This window comes from Pteropus alecto, unplaced genomic scaffold (genome assembly GCF_000325575.1).
Source record: "Pteropus alecto unplaced genomic scaffold, ASM32557v1 scaffold164, whole genome shotgun sequence".
Lineage (NCBI taxonomy): Eukaryota > Metazoa > Chordata > Mammalia > Chiroptera > Pteropodidae > Pteropus > Pteropus alecto.
The window spans coordinates 287761-306851 of NW_006439568.1; the positions used below are offsets into that span (position 1 = coordinate 287761).

The 19091-nt window shown below is 35.3% G+C and overlaps 1 protein-coding gene and 1 pseudogene across 1 annotated transcript in view; both read right to left on the reverse strand.

Annotated features, from left to right (window-relative positions):
• The window catches only part of DCBLD2 (discoidin, CUB and LCCL domain containing 2), a 77246-nt gene that overhangs the window by 9285 nt on the left and 48870 nt on the right, over positions 1 to 19091 (reverse strand). The window contains exons 4-14 of the mRNA XM_006916543.3: positions 18432 to 18483; positions 16192 to 16264; positions 15752 to 15885; positions 14028 to 14068; positions 13020 to 13235; positions 12122 to 12246; positions 7562 to 7712; positions 6431 to 6517; positions 6163 to 6288; positions 3122 to 3215; positions 34 to 83 (exon numbers count right to left, since the gene is read on the reverse strand). Of these exons, the coding sequence (XP_006916605.1) occupies positions 34 to 83; positions 3122 to 3215; positions 6163 to 6288; positions 6431 to 6517; positions 7562 to 7712; positions 12122 to 12246; positions 13020 to 13235; positions 14028 to 14068; positions 15752 to 15885; positions 16192 to 16264; positions 18432 to 18483 (1149 nt within the window). The remainder of the gene's footprint in view (positions 1 to 33; positions 84 to 3121; positions 3216 to 6162; positions 6289 to 6430; positions 6518 to 7561; positions 7713 to 12121; positions 12247 to 13019; positions 13236 to 14027; positions 14069 to 15751; positions 15886 to 16191; positions 16265 to 18431; positions 18484 to 19091) is intronic.
• On the reverse strand, positions 6946 to 7064 carry LOC112483592 (annotated as a pseudogene).

The window sequence follows — 19091 nt, forward strand, 5'->3', positions numbered from 1 at the left end:
GCTGATGGAAAGAGATGCAAAGTCATGAGTTACCTGCCCGGTCCCAGTAAGGTAAGTCATAGGTGCCTTCAGTTTTTTTCTTTCTGGAAAAATACAGAAAAAAAAAGTTAGCAAATAAGAGTGAATTCACTAATAAGACAGCTCTGATACTGCAGGATAAACACCAAAGTTAATAATTAGTCAAGAGTATACATTTGACTTGCTGATCTACCTGGAGGAGTCCTCTATTTCATTTGACTTTGTTGAAACTCATAAATTTTGGACTCTCAAGAAATATTAAACTGTCTCCTCAGACAGTTATCTTGCTAAGAAAGAATGGAATAAAAAAAGGCTCAGTCTGTAGATAAAAAGGCTGAATCAAATCAAAGACCCATTCCTGACAAGTGGGTTTCTATGGGGAAATCATGTTAGGTCTGATTTAATTTCAAATACAAATTCCGCAAATCAAGCAATTCACCAAGTTCATAGAACAATAGCAACAAAAATCCCCACATTGCTTATTTTTTCCAACTTCCTGCTTTTCTCCCACAGTCCTTTAACCCAGAGAAGTTTCAAGTTTCACACACCCTGAATTGCACAGACTGAATCCCCCCAAACACCTCAGGATAAGTCCACTCTGCCACTAACAGTGACAAATGATGGGGGAAGAAAAACAGGATTCTCCAGGCCCGGGAGGTGAGAACCACGTGTACAACAAAGAAAATTCTCCCCAGTCCACCCCTCAGAATTCTGATATATCCTCCTCAGGAGAAATTTCCCTTCTCTCCATTAAGAATTACTATCTACCACCAAGAGACTATGTTTCTATTATTGATATTAAAAAACTTCTCATTCTATACTACATACAGTCTGGCTGTATTTAAAACATAATATTTCATTATTTCATAGAAAAGTATAAAGTAAAAATTTGTGGAAGAGATGGTAAGTGCTGAAGCTGTTAATAAAAAACTGGAATGTAAAAGAAATAATAAAATGCTGGTTTAATAATTAAGTACTTTTCTCCTTGATAATCCTCTAACCATAAGACTTTGAAATAAAAGGAAATTAATATTTTCTAAATGGAAGCTAGATGCCCTATATGGCTAGGACAATTAATTGAATGGTATGATTTTTAACCAAGGATTGTATTAGCAAAGATTTCCTATAATCTCAAGTGATAAAGCTTCGATTATTCACTATATGCAAAGGTTTATTAGCACAGTGCTTGGCATGGGTTAAGGATTCAATAAGTAGCAGATTTTTTTATTATTATTATTCTCCTCACTGTTTTCCACAGCCCTTTAATGACATCTTCTCCTTTTACTCCTCGTCATGAAGCCAGGCATTAGCGATTTCAACTACCACACTTAGAAGGAACTTTAATTTTGTAGCTCAGACCTTTTGTTCTGAACAGACATGTATCTTAGTTGCCTCTTGGGAGTCTTAATGTCACAGGGTTCCTTACACACCATCACAAATTGAAGTCAAAGTTGCTTCCTGCTTCCCTCTCAACAACTTTACTCTCCAGTCCTGACCCCCATGCCCTGTGCTTTAGCCATAGTGGATTAGACTGTACTGACTGACTATACATTCAGAGGCAGTGTGGTTAGGAGCATGGGGTCTGCGGCCAGCTCCAAAACGCCACTCTGCCATGTACCAGCCAGGAGACCTCAAGTAAGTTAAATATTTATGTTGTCTCACTTGAGATTTAGAACAGTGCATTTTTCATAGGTTAAGGATTAAATTAGTTAAAACATGTAAAAGCATTTAGAGTAACACCTAAAATCAGCATTTAATTTTCTGTAAAAATCAGCTGTTGCTGCTGTTCTCATCCTTACTATTGTTGCTATCCAGTACTCTGGAAGCATCCTGTACTTTCTTCCCTGAACTTTCCTAAAGCTCTTTTCCCCTCCTCCTTTCCTTACTGCTCTCATGTTAACTTGTTAGGTCTCTACTCAGACAGCCTCCCCAACACCAAGAATCTCTGGAATCCACTGGAATCCATGTTGGTACCATGGCTGACAGTTTTCTGCACTGTATCCTCTCCCATTCTCTCTGGGATTCACCAGCACACCAATACTTGGCACAGAGTAGGAGTTCAAATATTTGTTGAACGGATGAACAAATGAAGTCATTCTCTTGCTCCACCAAACCTATTCTTCCTGCTGTTACCTCAACTCAAGACATCTCTACTGGTCTAACTGCACAAGCCAGAAACTTCAGATCATCCTAGATCCCTCCTACTTCCTAGACATGAGAGCTAGTCATACATCTCATTGATGCCACTGGGACACCTCTCTCCATCCATTTCTCTCCCTTTCTTAGAATCGCTGTGCTATGTTCCTACACGGCCTTAGGAGTTTCCTAATTCATCTTGTTGCCTCTTCTGGTCTCTCTCCTCTTCAATCTGCCCTTCAAACCTTCTGCCACTACCTTTCTCCAATCACCTGATAATGCCACCTGTGTGCTTAACACTCTTTAATGATTTCCCCATCTACAGAATAAAATTCAAATTTCTCTCTCCCTGATCCTGGCCTAGACTGCACTTCTCCAGTTAATTCTCAGTGCTCTCCCATGCCAAACCCACATTAGATGACTCACTATTCTGCCAACATCTCACATCTCTGTGCCTTTGCTCAAGCAATTTCCTCAGTCTGGGCCATTCTCCACCTTCTACCATCTAGCCAAATCCCACTCCTTCCTTTTTAAAACATGCCAATCTTGAGGATAATTTTTTCCTGAAGAAAAGATTTCAGATAACTCTCATGGTTTTTGCATTTATGCTTCATAAATAACTCAACAAACTCTATTATAGTTCCTTATTTTGTGTCAATGCTAAACATCTTGGAGATATGAATTGTGTTTCATCCTTTCAGTATGTATTACCAAATGCCTATTATGTTTTTATTAATGTGTATATTCCAGTGTGCATTGCAGAATTTGATACAATAAAGGTAACTGACAGCATAACAACATACTCATCTATTATGGCAGTAAAGGAAAAACATGTATTTTTATTTTAATGACTATCTTAACTCTTCCTCTCAAAAAGATAAACTGTAGGTCTTCTATATTTAGTTTCTATTTCACATGTGGAAACGTCCCTTCTAGGACCAATCAGGTGAACTAGTTACGTACTAACCTGTTTCTCCAATGCCAAGCACACACCGATATGAGAATGAGAGTGGTGAGGACCATGACCAGTACAGGGATGAGGACTGCGGCCAAGGCTACATCTGAAATATATCAAAGGCAGAAATTGTGGAGGGAAAAAAATGAAGATTAACCATATTAGCATTCAAAGGTTTTGATTTCAAAAAATACCAAACATTATTTTTGAAAGGAGACTGGGCATGAGTTGGTAACTACAGAAGCTTTCATGGGTATGTGGAAGTTTGTCACACTATTTTCTCCAACTTTGTGTCACATTTAAAATTTTCCATAGTAACTTTTTAAATCACCAAGACAATGACTGAAAGACAAATGATAAAGTGAGAAAACATGTTTTCTGCATATGTGATAAAGGGTTACTATAATTAATGTATTGCAGGATACACTAGTCAAAAACAAATGATAGAAAAATTGGCAAGATGAATGAACAATACTTTAAAAAAAAACAAGTGAGTAGATAACATGTTAGCCTCACTAGTAATCAGAGAAACAGAATTAGAACAAGATGCTTAAAAATAAGATGCTCTTTCTGGCTTAGGAAATTGGCAAATATTTAAAAGAACTAATTGCTGAAGAGGATATTAGGCAACAGTTATTTTTATGGGAAAATATTAATACTTTCTGTATCATTTTGGGGCAATATGTATAAAAACTGGTTCTTTGGAAATTCCACATCTAGAATTTATTCTTAGGAAAAAATTAAGACAACATTTGAAGATGTATCTTTGAAGGGGCTTGCTTCTGTATCTGCAAAAGAGTGAAAAACCGGAAATAATCCAAATGCCCAACAATGAAAGGGATTAAATACATATGGTATCCTCCTTACAGTAAAATATTACCCAGCAAATGGAATGATGTTGCAACAGGACAGCACAAGATTTACAGGAGGGTAACAAAGGAGTGTTAAATATAGAAAGCCATTTTGTGTATCAACATGGCAAAAACTGGTGCAATGCTGGAGCCTGCAGGGAGAAGGAGGTCATTTGATCCCCTTATCTCACTCTGCAAATAAAGAATCCTGGGCCCAGATACGGAAAATGCTCTGTCTAAGGGCATCTGGGACTTTAGTTTCTTCCTTCATCTGTCAACCCTCTCCTAGCCATGAGGATAATAGCAGCAACTGCTGAATCTACTGGGGGTTAAGTGCCACACACTGTGTCAGACCTGATCCACAGCATATGATTTGCTCTTTACAATTGTATCCAAAAGAGAGAAAGAGGATGACAATACAGGGGAGGGAGAGAATAAGCAATAACATGAGGTCTCTGAGAAGCTGGATGGATGGGAACTAGAGCTCAGGTGAAGTGATCGATTATGGGCAGTACAAGGAACCCCCTTTTTTTATTGCAGTGGACAGAGGGTGCAGGTGAGATTCCATGAAAAGGGAGTTTCCTTCTAATGGCTTCTACTTTTTTTGTGAAGTTAAAGAGGTAACTGGGAGTAAGTGAAGATCTCCGGGTCAAGGGTTTGAAAAATACGCTGAAGCCACTATTGAGAACAGACAGAAGAGCCAACCAGGGAAACAGGATACCAGCTGGTGCTGAGGCCCTGCTGAGGGAGGAACTGGAAGTTACAGTGATACAAATCTGACCATGACATACTTTTCTCAGCATCACTTCAGCCCAGACATAAAATGGAGAAAGGAGAAGTGCATAAAACAGAAGTCATGACTCAGGCTAGAAAGCACTAAGAATTCAGAAAAGTAAATGTGCTTTTTTTATCCCTAAAATATGTGAAAGCAGAGAAAACAATTGGGTTCAGGTGGATACGGTGTGATTGCAGGAGTTTTAAAACATCTGCTTAGGTTTGAAAAATAATAAAAAGTCAATATATCACTGTCCCAGAGAAAAGAAGACAAGAGTTCTTCAATTAAAAAGACTTGTACGGTCTTTGCTATTCTTTTTAAGCTTATAGGTTCTGGAAGAAAATGCTTTAAGGACACTTTTAGTTTTGAGATTTTAAGATTCTATGACCAGGTTTTAAGATGAGTGATACTTTTAAATGACTGTTCTTCCATCTAGGCACACTACTGGGATTCTGCCCAAACACATGCATTCTGCAAAGTGGTAAGCAGCTCTCTATGGACACTAAGATCTCTTGGCTCTGAGAACTCTTGCTTCTCTCTGGATTTTCCTGTATCACAAGAAAGAAACTAGTCTGTTTGGAAATACTTTAGAAGATAGGAAAAAAATTGACACATGTAAAGTTGAAAGAAGTTATCTGAATCCTGGCAAATTTTCAGAAAATGAGAATGATTAAAGTTCTGTGTGCCATAAGTTACTGTGAATGAATTGTTTTCTCTGTGCTGTCTTGAAAACGAGTGTGCTGTATTCATTTGCCAACACTGAAACTAATTCCTCTTGAACACTGATGCTTTTTTGCCTGTATTAAAAAAATAATTTCCCCAACTAAAAAATCAAGGAACTATGTTTTGTATATGTTAATACCTTACTTATCACTAGTAACAAAATTTGAAAGTAAATTCTACTAATGCACTTATAATCTGAAAACTTAACAATCATAAACATTTTTAAAGAGACTAAAGTTTTTTTACAACTACATTAATTCAGAGAATTTTTTAAAAAGTATTTTCACTAAAACTTGTTTTTTTTTCCTTTTCCCCACCAAGTTCGCTATTCAGCAAATTAATATATCATCAAGAAAAAAAGGTTTGTTTCTTGCTATGGTTTTAGTTATTCCTAAAAATATTTCTAGGCATGAGACTCCACATGTTTAACTGTACAGAAACAAGTCACAAGAGGAGGCCTAGAATACAGCAGCGATTTCTAAATATTTAAAGAATTCTACCTGGCACCAGAGAACAGAACTTAATACAACGCAGTCAGTTTGTTTCCTAAGAAAGAAAATCAGATTTTCTGCTATACTTAGAAAAACATAAGTTAAAGGAAAAGAAACTGAGGATTTAAAAGCTACATATGTTCCTGAAAACTTAAGTTGAAAACAAAATAAGACACTACCACAAAACAGGTGTGAATGTTTGGGTTTGCCTACCTTTGGTTACACTTGGAGTTACAGTAGTGTTTTTGATATCAGGAGTGGCAGTTGTTTGCTCTGTATGTGCAGGAAATTCATTGCTACTGCGAGGTTGTAGTGGTTGAGTAAATTTTGGGGCACGACCTTGAAAACAGTTTAAAAAACTCTTTATTCTTTCAGGTACATGATTAAAATAAAGTTACTTTAGAATACTTTTAACATATTTATGGAAAATTACACCACAAATCTAGGGAAAATCAAACTCTCACATTTAAAGGAGGCATACCTTTGGCTATTTTTGGAGGGGCTGTAGTGTTTTTGAGGTCATTGCTGTTCCGAGGTGGTGGAGGTTGAGTAAGTTTGGGAGGACGACCTTGAAAAATGGTTTAGAAAAGTTTACACATTTTGCTTATAAAAACCAGTTAAAAATGGTAATTTTAAACATTTAAACATCTTTAACATTTCCTAGAATATTGAATTCTGCACAGTAATTTTAAATCTCAGAGAGAAATACATCAGTAGGATAAATATACTCTGCATTAAATGCACAAATATACTAAGATTTCTCAGTTTTTAAATAGTTACATTGAAAGGAATCAGGAAGGAGAGTAATGGGGAGGCAGATATATTGAACTCTAAAGTTACAAAAGTGTCATCAAAATTTGATATACTACTCATCAATCCATTTAATAAATATATATATATTTTTTCAGGTGAGGCAACCCTTGGTTGACCTCACAGACTGCAAGGGCCTTGTCAGCTTACAATACTCCTCCCCCCTCTTTTTTTTTTTAATTTTTTACGCTATAGCACCTGGTCTTCCTAGGTGGTCTCCCATCTAAGTACTAACCAGGCCCGACCCTGCTTAGCTTCCAAGATCAGACGGGATTGGGTTTGTTCAGGGTAGCGTGGCTGCAGACCATTTAATATATATTTATAGAAGCCCCACTATGCGTCAGATACTGTGGTAGTTCTTAAAGATACAATAATAAAGTATTAAAATATTATACAATATTGAAGAAGTTATTTCCATTTTCATGTTATTCAAAGCCAAAGTCACTTAGACTGAAGTTACTATTATAATCATCAGTGCTTATGTGATACAAATATTATATTACACGAGACCTGATTAAAAATTACTAAGATTGAGACTAGATTTGGAAAGTGATCTCATTACATCATCTCATGAAGCTCTCTCTTCTATTTGTAATTTTGGGGACTATTCTATTTCTAACTTTTTAATAAAAGTTAAATTTCTTTTTAAAGTAACAATTTCTTTTTAAAAAATCCTTTAAGAAGACACTGTAATTAGAGGTTAAACATTCATGTTATTATTAATTACTTTCTCTGAGAACAGCACCTTGCATTTTTAATTAGTCCAGTGAAAAAACATGTCTTACACAAACTATTGCTTTACCTTTAGGAATAAACTGACATCCAAGCAGTTCCACTTTCATTGCAATTTTGTGCTGCCATTGGGTAGGATTCACTCTAATAAAACGTGCAATAATTGGTGGCAAAAAGTTATTACGCACATCCTGGTGATAATCTTTGTTTCCTTGAAATATCTTTAAAAAACAACAAAAAATTGGTACTTTACATCAACAGAGGCCAGGGCTAAATTGCTCCACTGAAACATGTTTTTGTTTTTTTGCTCTGGGCCTTAAATGAGATCTGCAAAGTATGACGATAAGAATTAATTTTTAAGAAAATAAATCACAATTTGGAAAACTATTAAGACGCTGCACATTCTTCATTAAGAAATTTATAAAAGGAAAATATGGAATATATAAGTGATTTTAAGATGATATAAACACAACAAGAATGTTAACTTGGCAATTTGGAAAGAAAGTTTCATTTGCAATGAGACAGTATAGTGTATGAATAAATGAGCAACTCTCGTTCCATGGAATTACCAATATTTAAATATATTAATTTTATTTTCAAAGTAAAGCATAATTGAACATGAGATCTTACAGGAAATGCTTTACTGTGTACTTTTCATAATTTTTTTCTCAGAAAATAGACTGAAAGTGAACATGTACTAAAACATAACAGATATATATCTCCACCTACTGGATAAACTATATAAATACAGTTCCCACATTCTGTTTTGTTTTCTTGTTGCTTTTCAAACCAGAAAAGTGACACTGTTCCCTGCTTAATTTAATGATCACAACTAAACAGCAACAAATGCATTATATGAATAATACTTATGTAAAAATATGATTTCAAGTGACTATCTCATTCCTTCAACTATTTCAAGCAAATATGATAGTACCTTAAACTGGAACAGCTCTTAATTATTTACAAAGCATTTTCATATAATTAATTCAGATGCTCGTCATGATAAACCCTATAAAATATGCAGAACTCAGAAAACTGAAGCTTATAGAATATAAGTGGGTGGCATAGCCAAAGATAGAGCACTGATTTAAATCTGTGTCTTCTGACCTATGCATAGGGCTCCGCTAAGCAAAAAAAAAAGCCCTCTCTTTGTTCTCTCAGGCCAAACCACCTAGGTAGTTTCTATAATAAATGAACACCTACCTAAAATCAAAGTGGTTTATTTTTTATCAGTTAAGGTGAGAGCAAGTAAACGTTTACTTTCTCCATCAAGTCATTTCCAAATGATTTCAAGTGACTATCTCAACTACTATAGCTATTTTCTTCTTGGCTGATTCATATGCAATTAGACTATAAACTTCCAAGACATGTTAATATCCTTCATTTTCTAAGAGGTTTATTTGGAGTTACAGTAGTTTCCACACTAGTAAGCTTCCATTATTTCCTCGGATATTATGCTGAAATAAAGTAAAAGCAATTATTTAGTCTATTATATTAGAGGAATAGGAATAATAATAAAAAACCATTTAGGACATAAAAACTATCCCTGAGATCTTACTCCATCCTGCTGCTTTGTTTTTATAAAAACTTAACGGAGGAAGGTTTGATAAAACTAAGTAAAAAAGATTTGCTATATTTAACCTACGTGCATTTATTATGAATCCCTAGGTATATGGAGGTTTGCAAGGTGTCGTGACAGGAAAATGGAAATCAAAGTTTCCACTCTCAAGGAACTTAAATTTTATTGATGTTACCAAATACAAACATGGCATACTATTAAAAGTAATAGATTATGAAAACAAGTTGTATATATATTCCCATTTTCTGAAAACAAAACCAAAAGCTGTCTCCATGTGTATTTGTATGCTCTTGCATACTTGGAGAATGTGTGAAAATGAACACATCAATTATACTTGAGTTGCGGGTAGATGAGGGAGCAGATGGACAAACTTAAGAGAGGTAAAAGATTGTTATTTCATATCATTCAATGCAATGACTTCGACTTCTATCTATGATAAACTAACACGGTCTGGATTTACCCTTCTGCCTTAAATATTTGAAAAATCAGATAAAATATATGAAACAATGGTTTTCCAGACACTGGACAGCATAGGGCAATAATTCCTGAAAAAAAGGAAACAAATGAGGTGAGCCCTTCTATTGTCCCAATATTGCCTGGAGAGAGTCTGGTAATCTCACTGAATTGAGGAGATAGAGCTCAGAGATAGAGAGGCCAAGGCAGCTAGAATTTGTAGGGTATAGGAGTGAAGAGAACTACAGAGAGACATCTAGGGTCTGTAGGGAGTTTCCCCTTAAATCTTCACCTGCATGTAAAGAAACTATCAATAGATGGGGAAAGGAGCCAGGAGAATAATTCTCAGAGCTACACAGAGCTGAGAACAGCTCACATTGCCAACAGCTAGAATGGAGAAACTTCATAACACATGGGATGTTGGGTTGAGGACTTAGAACAATTTTGTCTCAGTACTGAGGAAAAATTAGCACAAAAGGCTGCTCAGGTCTTGCCTAAGAAAACTAAAATGCAATCCCTGAAAAGATAATGATTTCCAAGTAACATATGTCCCAGAATGAGGCTCAAAAACGTTTAAAAGAATAATAATAAAAACTGAAATCCAGCAAAAAACAATGTCTGGCAACCAATAAAAAATTACCAGACATGTAAAATATGGCCCATATCAATCAATATAAAATAATCCAGATATGACACTTTAGTACATAGAATTACTAGATAAGGGCATTAAAAGCGTTACTATATACTCCATATGATACAGAGGTAAACAAAAGCATGAGCATGTTACGGAAAGACATGAAAGAAATTTTACAAGTCTAAAACTGAAGATCTAGAGGAGAAAAATACAATACTGGAGATAAAAATATACTGGATAGGAGTAATATAGCAGATTAGATAATGTAGAAGATTAGTGAACTTGAAGACAAAACAATAGAAAATTTCCAAATAAGAACAGAAAGGAAGATTTAAAAAAAAATGAACAGAGCATCAGTGAACCGTGAGACATCTTCAAGAGTCATAATATTCATGTAATTAGAACTGAGGAGGTGATGTATTTGAAGAAAAAAATGGCCTACAATTTTTCAAATTTGATGCAGACTGTAACCCACAGATCCAAGAAGCTCAAAATAGCCCAAGCAGAAGAAACATGAAGAATACTACACAAAGCATATTATAATCAAATTGCTTAAAACAAATGATAAAAAGAAAATCTTGAAAGTAGCCAAGGGAAAAAAAAGACATTACATACTGAGGAAAAACAGTAAGAATGATAGAATTCTCACTGAAAACAGTGCAAACCAGAAAACAATGTACCAACAAGCATATTTAAAGTATTGAAATAAAGAACTGTCAACCTAGAATTCTAAACCCAGTGAGATTATATTTCAAATTAAACAAACAAGTCTTTTTCAGAAAATAATTTGATGTTAGATGTTTTTATAATATATACATGGATAATTCTCATAATTTCAAAAAATTAACTATAGTCCATAAATATAATAAATATTATATAAATACATATGAATGTGCTAAATGTAAAAAGTTAGTCAAGTCTGGGGGCATTAAGGAGAAGATATATATGGAAACAATACTGTTATTTGCTTCAATGGGTAGAGGCTCACCAAAGATGAAGTTCATGTGATACCAAGTAGAAGAGAGGAAAGAAGACCTTGAATAACAGCAGAAGAGTTTAGATCCATATGAAAGATTATAAGGAGCCCCTGCAGTTTTTTGAACAGAGAGATGAGAAAAGTAGCAATTGAAGATATATTAGCAAATCTTATACATGATAGAGAACTGATAGTATCATACAATTGAACCAAAACTCATGGAGAAGTTTTATTAAAAATATGTGCCCATAATTTCGATTCTACATGAAAGGAATCTACCTTCATTGGAGATGGGGACTCTCCTAGTTACGAGATCCTTGTGGTGGATCAAGGCCCAAGAACCCAGGTGAAAGTGATAAACATCTAGATGAGTGTCACCGTTGCCTACTCTCAAACCCTTATTATCTGATCTGGCACATTTCAGCACTGTCATGTTTTGCTAGCTAAAACAACAATTTCATAATGACCACAGAAGTTAAGGAAATTCTTTAGGTAGAAAAATATTGAAGTTTTCTAAGTTGGTGAGGTGATCTTGCAATCATCTTTTAAGTCTATAATATCCTACAATTTAATGCACTTTTGCTTTTAGCCCTTTCCTACAGCATAGAAAACTGGGAACAAATTAGGTTCTCCATCATTCTGTGGATTGATAAGAAAAGCTTTTTAAAGACAAGAAATTGTAAGTTCCTTTTTAGAATTTCTTAATATAGCATCTAAAAAAATTGAGTTAAAAATGTGGTGAAAAAAATCACTTAAAAATGTAGTGGGGAAAAAAAAAATCATCAAAAGGGACCTAGAATCACTGGGAATTTTCTAACCATGGTTAGACGGTTAAGGCCAATAACTAAAACTACCTAAAATAACCAGAAGAGGGCAGAATAAGACCCAATGATACTAACTTTTATATCATATAGGAGAGCTTCTGTGACTTTTGGCAAAGGCCCATTTAAAAAACTGTTTTAAAAAAATACCTTGTTAATCTTTTTACCTTATCCTGCTCCACACCAGGCTCTCTGTACACGGTCCATCTCTGCCCATCATCACTGTATAGAATTCTGTAGGCTGACACATAGTAATTATGTTCCACCAAGGTAGAGCCAGTGGTTATAATGCCTAGGGAATGGAGAGGTGCTTTCATTAGTGCACAGTCTGATCCTTAAAGTCTGTTCACCATTCGAACATAAGCAACTAAGATGCACTGCTCAAACCTTTTTGCATATAACACATTACTATATCTAAGAGTGCAAGGTTTCATTATAATAGTGACTAAATCCTTGGCTTTGTTCCCTTGTAGAGACAAGAAGAATTATGCCCAGACATAAGGAAAGGACCACTGTATTTTATATTTTAGCAGCTTGTGCTCATATCGTTGTAAAATATATTTCGTCTACCAAGTAAGAATGAATTCCTGGGAAACAGATTGAAGATAATTATGGGTATTATTTTCAGTGCCAAAGCAAAATAAATCCTTAACAAAACCAATCCCAACCAATCGTTCTGACCATTTGCCAAGTTGATCTAAATAGTTAAATTTATATTCAGCACATGTGGAATGTTATTTATAGCACTTAATGTGGATGCCTTGAACATAAATTTCTCTTAATGACTATAAGGGATGGTTATTTCAGACATTTCAAGATCACTTTACTGAAACACTACCTTAAAAGAATCTTACTACAATGAAATAGAAAAGCTAATAAGAATCAAGTCCTCTCCTGTCATGTTTTTATAAAACCATCTTCAGTAGTATTAACACCAGCAAAGAAAACTTAAAACCACATAATTAAATTTACAGTGACTTAATTTTCTATAAAAACCTTAGATGTCACCAGGTTTCCAGATAAAATCAATATTACAAATTGCTCTAGAAAATCATGTCTCTTAACCTGTTATCTTCTTCTCCTTGTTCAGATCTATTTGTAACCACTGATATTCATCAGTGGCAAAAGCAGCCCAAGGAGGTCCCAGTTTCTTCAGCCTGGCCTTCTCAGGTTTCCAGCTGTTTTCTTGCCCTGTGTGGTCTGTCCACTCCAGCACAGATGATGCTGTTATTTGAGGATCGGCAATCACGCCAGATTCCATCCCCAGTGTTCCATAACAACCTAAAACAAAACAGAAAGAAACTTGGTTTCCAGATATAAATTCAAAATCTACATAAACTTGCTCACTGAAAACTTTCTATTGTACGTTTAATTAACGTACACTATGCTATTAACACATTATAATAGAGAAATTTCAAAACTAGGCAAGTATTTCTTAGATCTATGTCTTTGTGTCTTATCAGGAAATATACATATTTATTCACAAGAAATAATAATTAGTTTAATGGAGATACATTACCCTCTCCCTAGACACACTCCCTGGTCAGAGGGTGACTCATGCCCTTAGTTCCTTCCTTCAAGTGTTTGCTTAGATATCACATTCTCCACGAGGCCTGTCCTGACTCCACCAGTCTTTCCTTTGTATTATTATAAACAATACATTGTAAATAATTGACTTATTCACTGTATACTGTCAATCTCTCACTGCCAGAATGTAAGCTCTAGGAAAGCAGAATTTTCTTTATTCTGCTCACCGTTGTTTTCCTAGCACCAGAATAGTATCTGACAAACAAAAGAAGGCACTCGATAAATATTTTCAGTCAAATGAATTAATTACTTCTTTAGACAAGTTCTAAAAATCACCTTTCTAAGAAGCTTTCCTAGCTTACACGATTTCCCTATTAATAACCTTCAGTTTATTTCACTCATTATATTAAATACCCATTGTACTTCATAGTATTATTGTGACAACTAAATGAGAAAGTGCAAAAAAAGGGCACAATTCCTAACAGTGTTCAAAAAATTTAAGCTACTATACAAATTATAAGTTAATGAAGTCCATGAAAGGCTTACCACTTGTTTTAAATGTAAAAAGACTTGTAGATAAGTGTCCCCTGAAAAAGAAAGGTATTTTTGGTGACACTCACATAACACATGACTTTCCCATATTTGTCTTAAACGTTTTTTGTTTTTATTTTACTGTATAAAGAACTAAGAATATTCTCTGGCTACATATTAGACAACTGATACTGTTCCTAGCAAAAAAAGTCTCATTTCTAAGCAGAACTTCTGAAATTAGCATAAACAACTTTCTCTACAAGTATCTAGTTCCTAGTTTCATACATGATTATGCACATGTATCCACATAACCTTGCATATATACTTATTTTATTTTTTTCATGAAATAAATTGACTCCTAAAACTTTTCAGTAGCAATTACTTCTGGTGAAGGTACAATGAAAGGTGTAATGCTCAGACAAGGAGGCTCCAATTCCCTGGGGTAAACAGAAGAAAAGCTGGCTGCTATTAAGAGACTACATTTGTTACAGGACATCAACATGTCTATGAAGAACAAGTTTCAGTGTTACAACGCACCACTGCATTTGGATTTCAAAGTAATAGGACAGAAGAGCTGCCCTGGGAGAATGGAAGGGTGGGACAAGTGACTAGGTCACCATAAGACAGGTCAAAAGCCTCTAAGAAACTTGGAGGGATAAAACCATTAGTGTATGCTCCTGCCTTCAGCACGATATTCAAAACATTACAAGTGGATGCAACCTGTCCTTATTTTTTTTAAAGTATAAAAGAGAAAATTCAAGGAGAAAAAATCTTTCTAAAGGTAGAACAGGGAAAATGAATAAAAGGATCTGCATAAAAGCATCTAGAAGAAAGCAAAAGAAGAAAAAGTAGTTGACTCTATATTGGCGATGGGCAAATGACAGCCCATGTACGGCCTGTTTTGTACGGCCAGTGAGCCAAAAATGGTTTTTATATAGTTAAAGAGCTGTAAATAAAATGAAAAAAGATAAGTGACAGAGACATATGGCCCATAAAGGCCTAAAATATTTGCTAGCAGGTCATTTACAAAAAAAGTTTGCTGACCCCTGCTTTCAAGTACCCTGGGCATAGATCATGCTCCTGTCTTCTGAATGAAAACTGGCCCAGGACCTCTATAGTCGGTTTCAATTAGGCTTCGTACTGTCTGTAGGCCTGTACATATCTAAAAGGCAAGATTTATAAAAACAGGGCAGGAGTACTGCATTTCTATTTAATGTTTCGACTTCCGCTTTTGATACCTAGTCTAAATTTTGTAAAACAATAGAATATCACAGATACCACGAAAATACATTCTGAAAATATTCCCTTGGGATGAGAGGAGATTCATAATAATACTACCTTTGATTTATGTTCAAATTTAATTTACATTCAAAGTATTTCAATTATCCTCAATTCATTTTGAGTCACATAAGGAACAGAGTAGTTATGCCTTCAGATCTTTAAGAGAAGTAGGGATTTGACAACAAACCTCTAGACTCCTACTCCAGGTATTTTCAACACTTAAAAAACAGGAAACAAAAAATCATGCTTTCAAATGACTACCTTTTGATAAAGAACAAGCCAAGGTATATGACCTTGTCTGTACTCTTCAATACATTCAGGCATGGAGCACACACAAATGTGAGTGCTTACCACACAAATGGTTTTTCATTAACACCATTAACTGTGATATTACTGAAGTGTGAGTCTCTATTTCATCCCTGTCCAGCATGCTTATTATAAATTGCATATATACTTACACTACAGATGTGACGTTGTTAGCCAAAGAACTTTCATAGTACGGGATACCTTTACTAATTACAACACTGATTTGGCCACCTAAAGTGTTTGACACAACTCCTGCATGCACACCAGCCATGCACAATGGTGAGGACTTGAGGAAGGGAAAAAGAAAAGATTAATTTTATTTTCTTTTGGTAATTCATAAATAAGACACTTACATGTCTTCAGTAAATTAATTGATCTGGGCAGTATAATCAATCAACATGGAATAGATTATTGATGCCATAACACAGAACAAATTTTTACAAGAAAAATAATAAAACGTAACATATTACTAAAAAGGAATAACTCCTAGGGGAAAAAATCAAAATAAAGATAGGCACACAGTTACTCATTCTAAAGTTTATAAAAAATAAAGTCCTATCACAAATTTAACACAAGTCTATATCTAACTTACATCTCTATATCCATGAGGGATTGTTCCAGATATCTCAGCAAAAGGAAGCAGACAACCAGCTGGGCAGTACTTACTGTGAAATAAAAACAAGTTAAAGGGCATTTAGCACTATACTTTTTTGGGGAAAAAAACAAAAACCCATCACATATCCATTTTTCAGTTCAATGTAAATACCATAATCTCACCAGCCCAAGAGAACTAGCACTTCTATCCATCCACACGTCTTCACTCACAAATTTATAAAAATTGTCTCATATCTCACATACTGCTTTGATTATTTTACTTCATAATGAATATAAACACATTTCTACTACAGGATCTATTTATATTTAATAGCTACATGATATTCTATTTTGTGGATAAACCATAATTTATTTTACTTTTTGGCATTCATTCATTTTTTTATTCACTCATTCACCCACCGACCTACTCACTCAACACATTGATGCGAATGTCTATTATGTTGTCTGTTAAGTGCTGGGCGGTGCTAGATATTAGATTCACAAAGGTTAGCCAAACAAACATGGCCCCCGTCCTCAATGAGTTTACTATACAGTGGTGGGGGAAGACATTAAACTGATACGCAAATAATTAATTTGATTATGGTGTACTAGGAAGAAAAGGGACTCTATGAGGTAACTGGGAGGAATCTAACTTAATAAAAGTAATACATACATTCAGTAAACTTACTATGTGCCAGGTAGCATTCTAAATGTTTCAGGTAATCCACATAAGAACGTGATGTGGTAGGTGCTATTATTGTATTATCCTCATTTTACAGATGAGGAAACTGAGGAACTGTGTGCCTAGGTCACACAGCTGGTGAGTGGCAGATGCGCTCCAGAGCCTGTGCTCACATGCAGGGCTCTATACTACCTTGGTCAGGGAATGGGGCTGAGGAGTGAACCGTTAGCAGAGACTAACGGTTGTCACAGGAGCAAGTGGAGGGAAATTCACCGCAGTTGGAAAGAACAGTACGCCCATGAAGCAGGAAGGCCTGTGCATGTCTGGAACCGAGGACAACCAGTGCAGGTAGAGGGCAGTGAACAAAGGTAAGGTTAGTTTGAGAGAAGGTTGAAGAGGTGGGCAGGAGCCAGCTCATGCAGAGGCCTTGCGGGCTATGGTGAGGAAACTGGACTAAATTTCCTAGTTAAAATAGAAAGTCAATAAAGGATTTTGACAGCATATATACATAATCTGATTCATAGTTAAAAGAGTACTGTGGCTCCTGGGACAGTGTTAGGCAGATAGTGCAGTATTCTAGGCGAGAGATGATGGCAGCTTGCACATGGGCGGTGACAAGGGAGCTAGAGTAAAGGGCACAAGACAGCAGACCCTTTGCAGGGCTGTGTGCCGTACAGTGATGCCAGGGTTACCTCTACTGACCAGGATCTCATCTGCCATGAGTGCTGAAGAGTGCACCCATCCCATATAGAGAAAATCATTCTTGAAGACAAAATGAAGGTTCTTTGGGGAGAGGTGGCAAGTTGTGGGGAGGTTAGTGACGTGGTCTTAGAAGATGAGAATGATTTTGCCAAGTAGAGAGGAATCAAGTGATTCCAGGTGAAAGTTATGACCTCAGAGCACAATAAATAATGCAGAGCCGTTTCAATATCTGTATAGATGAGACTGGATAAATGGCCCTAGGAGCTGGGACAGGATCCTGAAAACCAGGCTAAGGAATCTGGATGACTTTTTGTCTTAATTGGGAGCTTCTGAAGATTTTTAAGCAGGGGAATGATGAGATACGTCTTTTAAACAATAACTTGGTAGCAATGTGAACGGCAGAATAAAGCCAGTAAAGGTTAGAAATGGCAAATCGATTAGAAGTTCATTCTAGACTAGGCAAGAGACAAGGGCATAAAGCAGGAAAGTAGTAGTAGAAATGCCATTTGGGTAAGAATACCAAAGAATTCCATAACAGCCTAAATCATTTTCTTTTTTAAAAAAAGATAAATAGCTCTTGTATCATTATTAGCAGTTTGCCAGATTTGAAGAGTAACTAATTCTACTTTTAAAGTATATGAAAAATTACATTTTCATTGTGGAGAAGATCCAAATGCTACAATTAAAGCAAAATTTAAACATGACAACTCAACAGCTTTAAATAAGCTCTTTTTGATATCTTAGAATAATAACTATGTGTCAGAACATGTATGTTAATCTTAAGTGTATAAAGAACGAGAATGAAGTATATGAAGAGTAACTTTAAGGAAAAAAGGCACAAAATAAGGCCATACCTGAACTCAGGTTCCAAAAAACTGGATGTAGTGTCTAAACAAGTAATTAAGTCTAGAAAAACGAAAATAAAACATGGATTCAATAATACATGTTTACTATTTCTGAAACACTATTTCCAAATCCCAAACCATATTGCTCTAAATTTCAAAATCTTAAAAGCTGTCAAGGTAGTTCTAATAATAACTTTTTACAAATTTTTGTTAACCACGATTCTCTTCCTGATTTTTAAGTACCTTGATTTCTGGGCTATGTCTCCCCAAGTGCTAGTTACTTACCATATCATCTCAGAGAGTCACATATCATATATATAGAAGTTACACATTGAAGTATAATTTATAGTCTTTAAATGCCTTCTATAAAATATAGTTCCCAAAACAAAGAAAAAATATCTTTTAGTTATTATATGACTAAAAATGATCCTCTGCTGGTTATACACCAGGAAAACAACAAAAATGAAAAGGAGAGGTGAGTTCATTCTCTGGTTCTAATTAACTGCAACTCAAAATCTCGTCCATGGCAGGACCAACAGTATCAGCATCTTCTGGGAACTTATTAGAAATTCCAATTCTTGAACACTAGCCAGACTTGCAGAATCTCTGGGAGTGGGGACCCAAAATTTGTTTTAACAAGTCCTCCAGAAAATTCTTAAACACACTAAA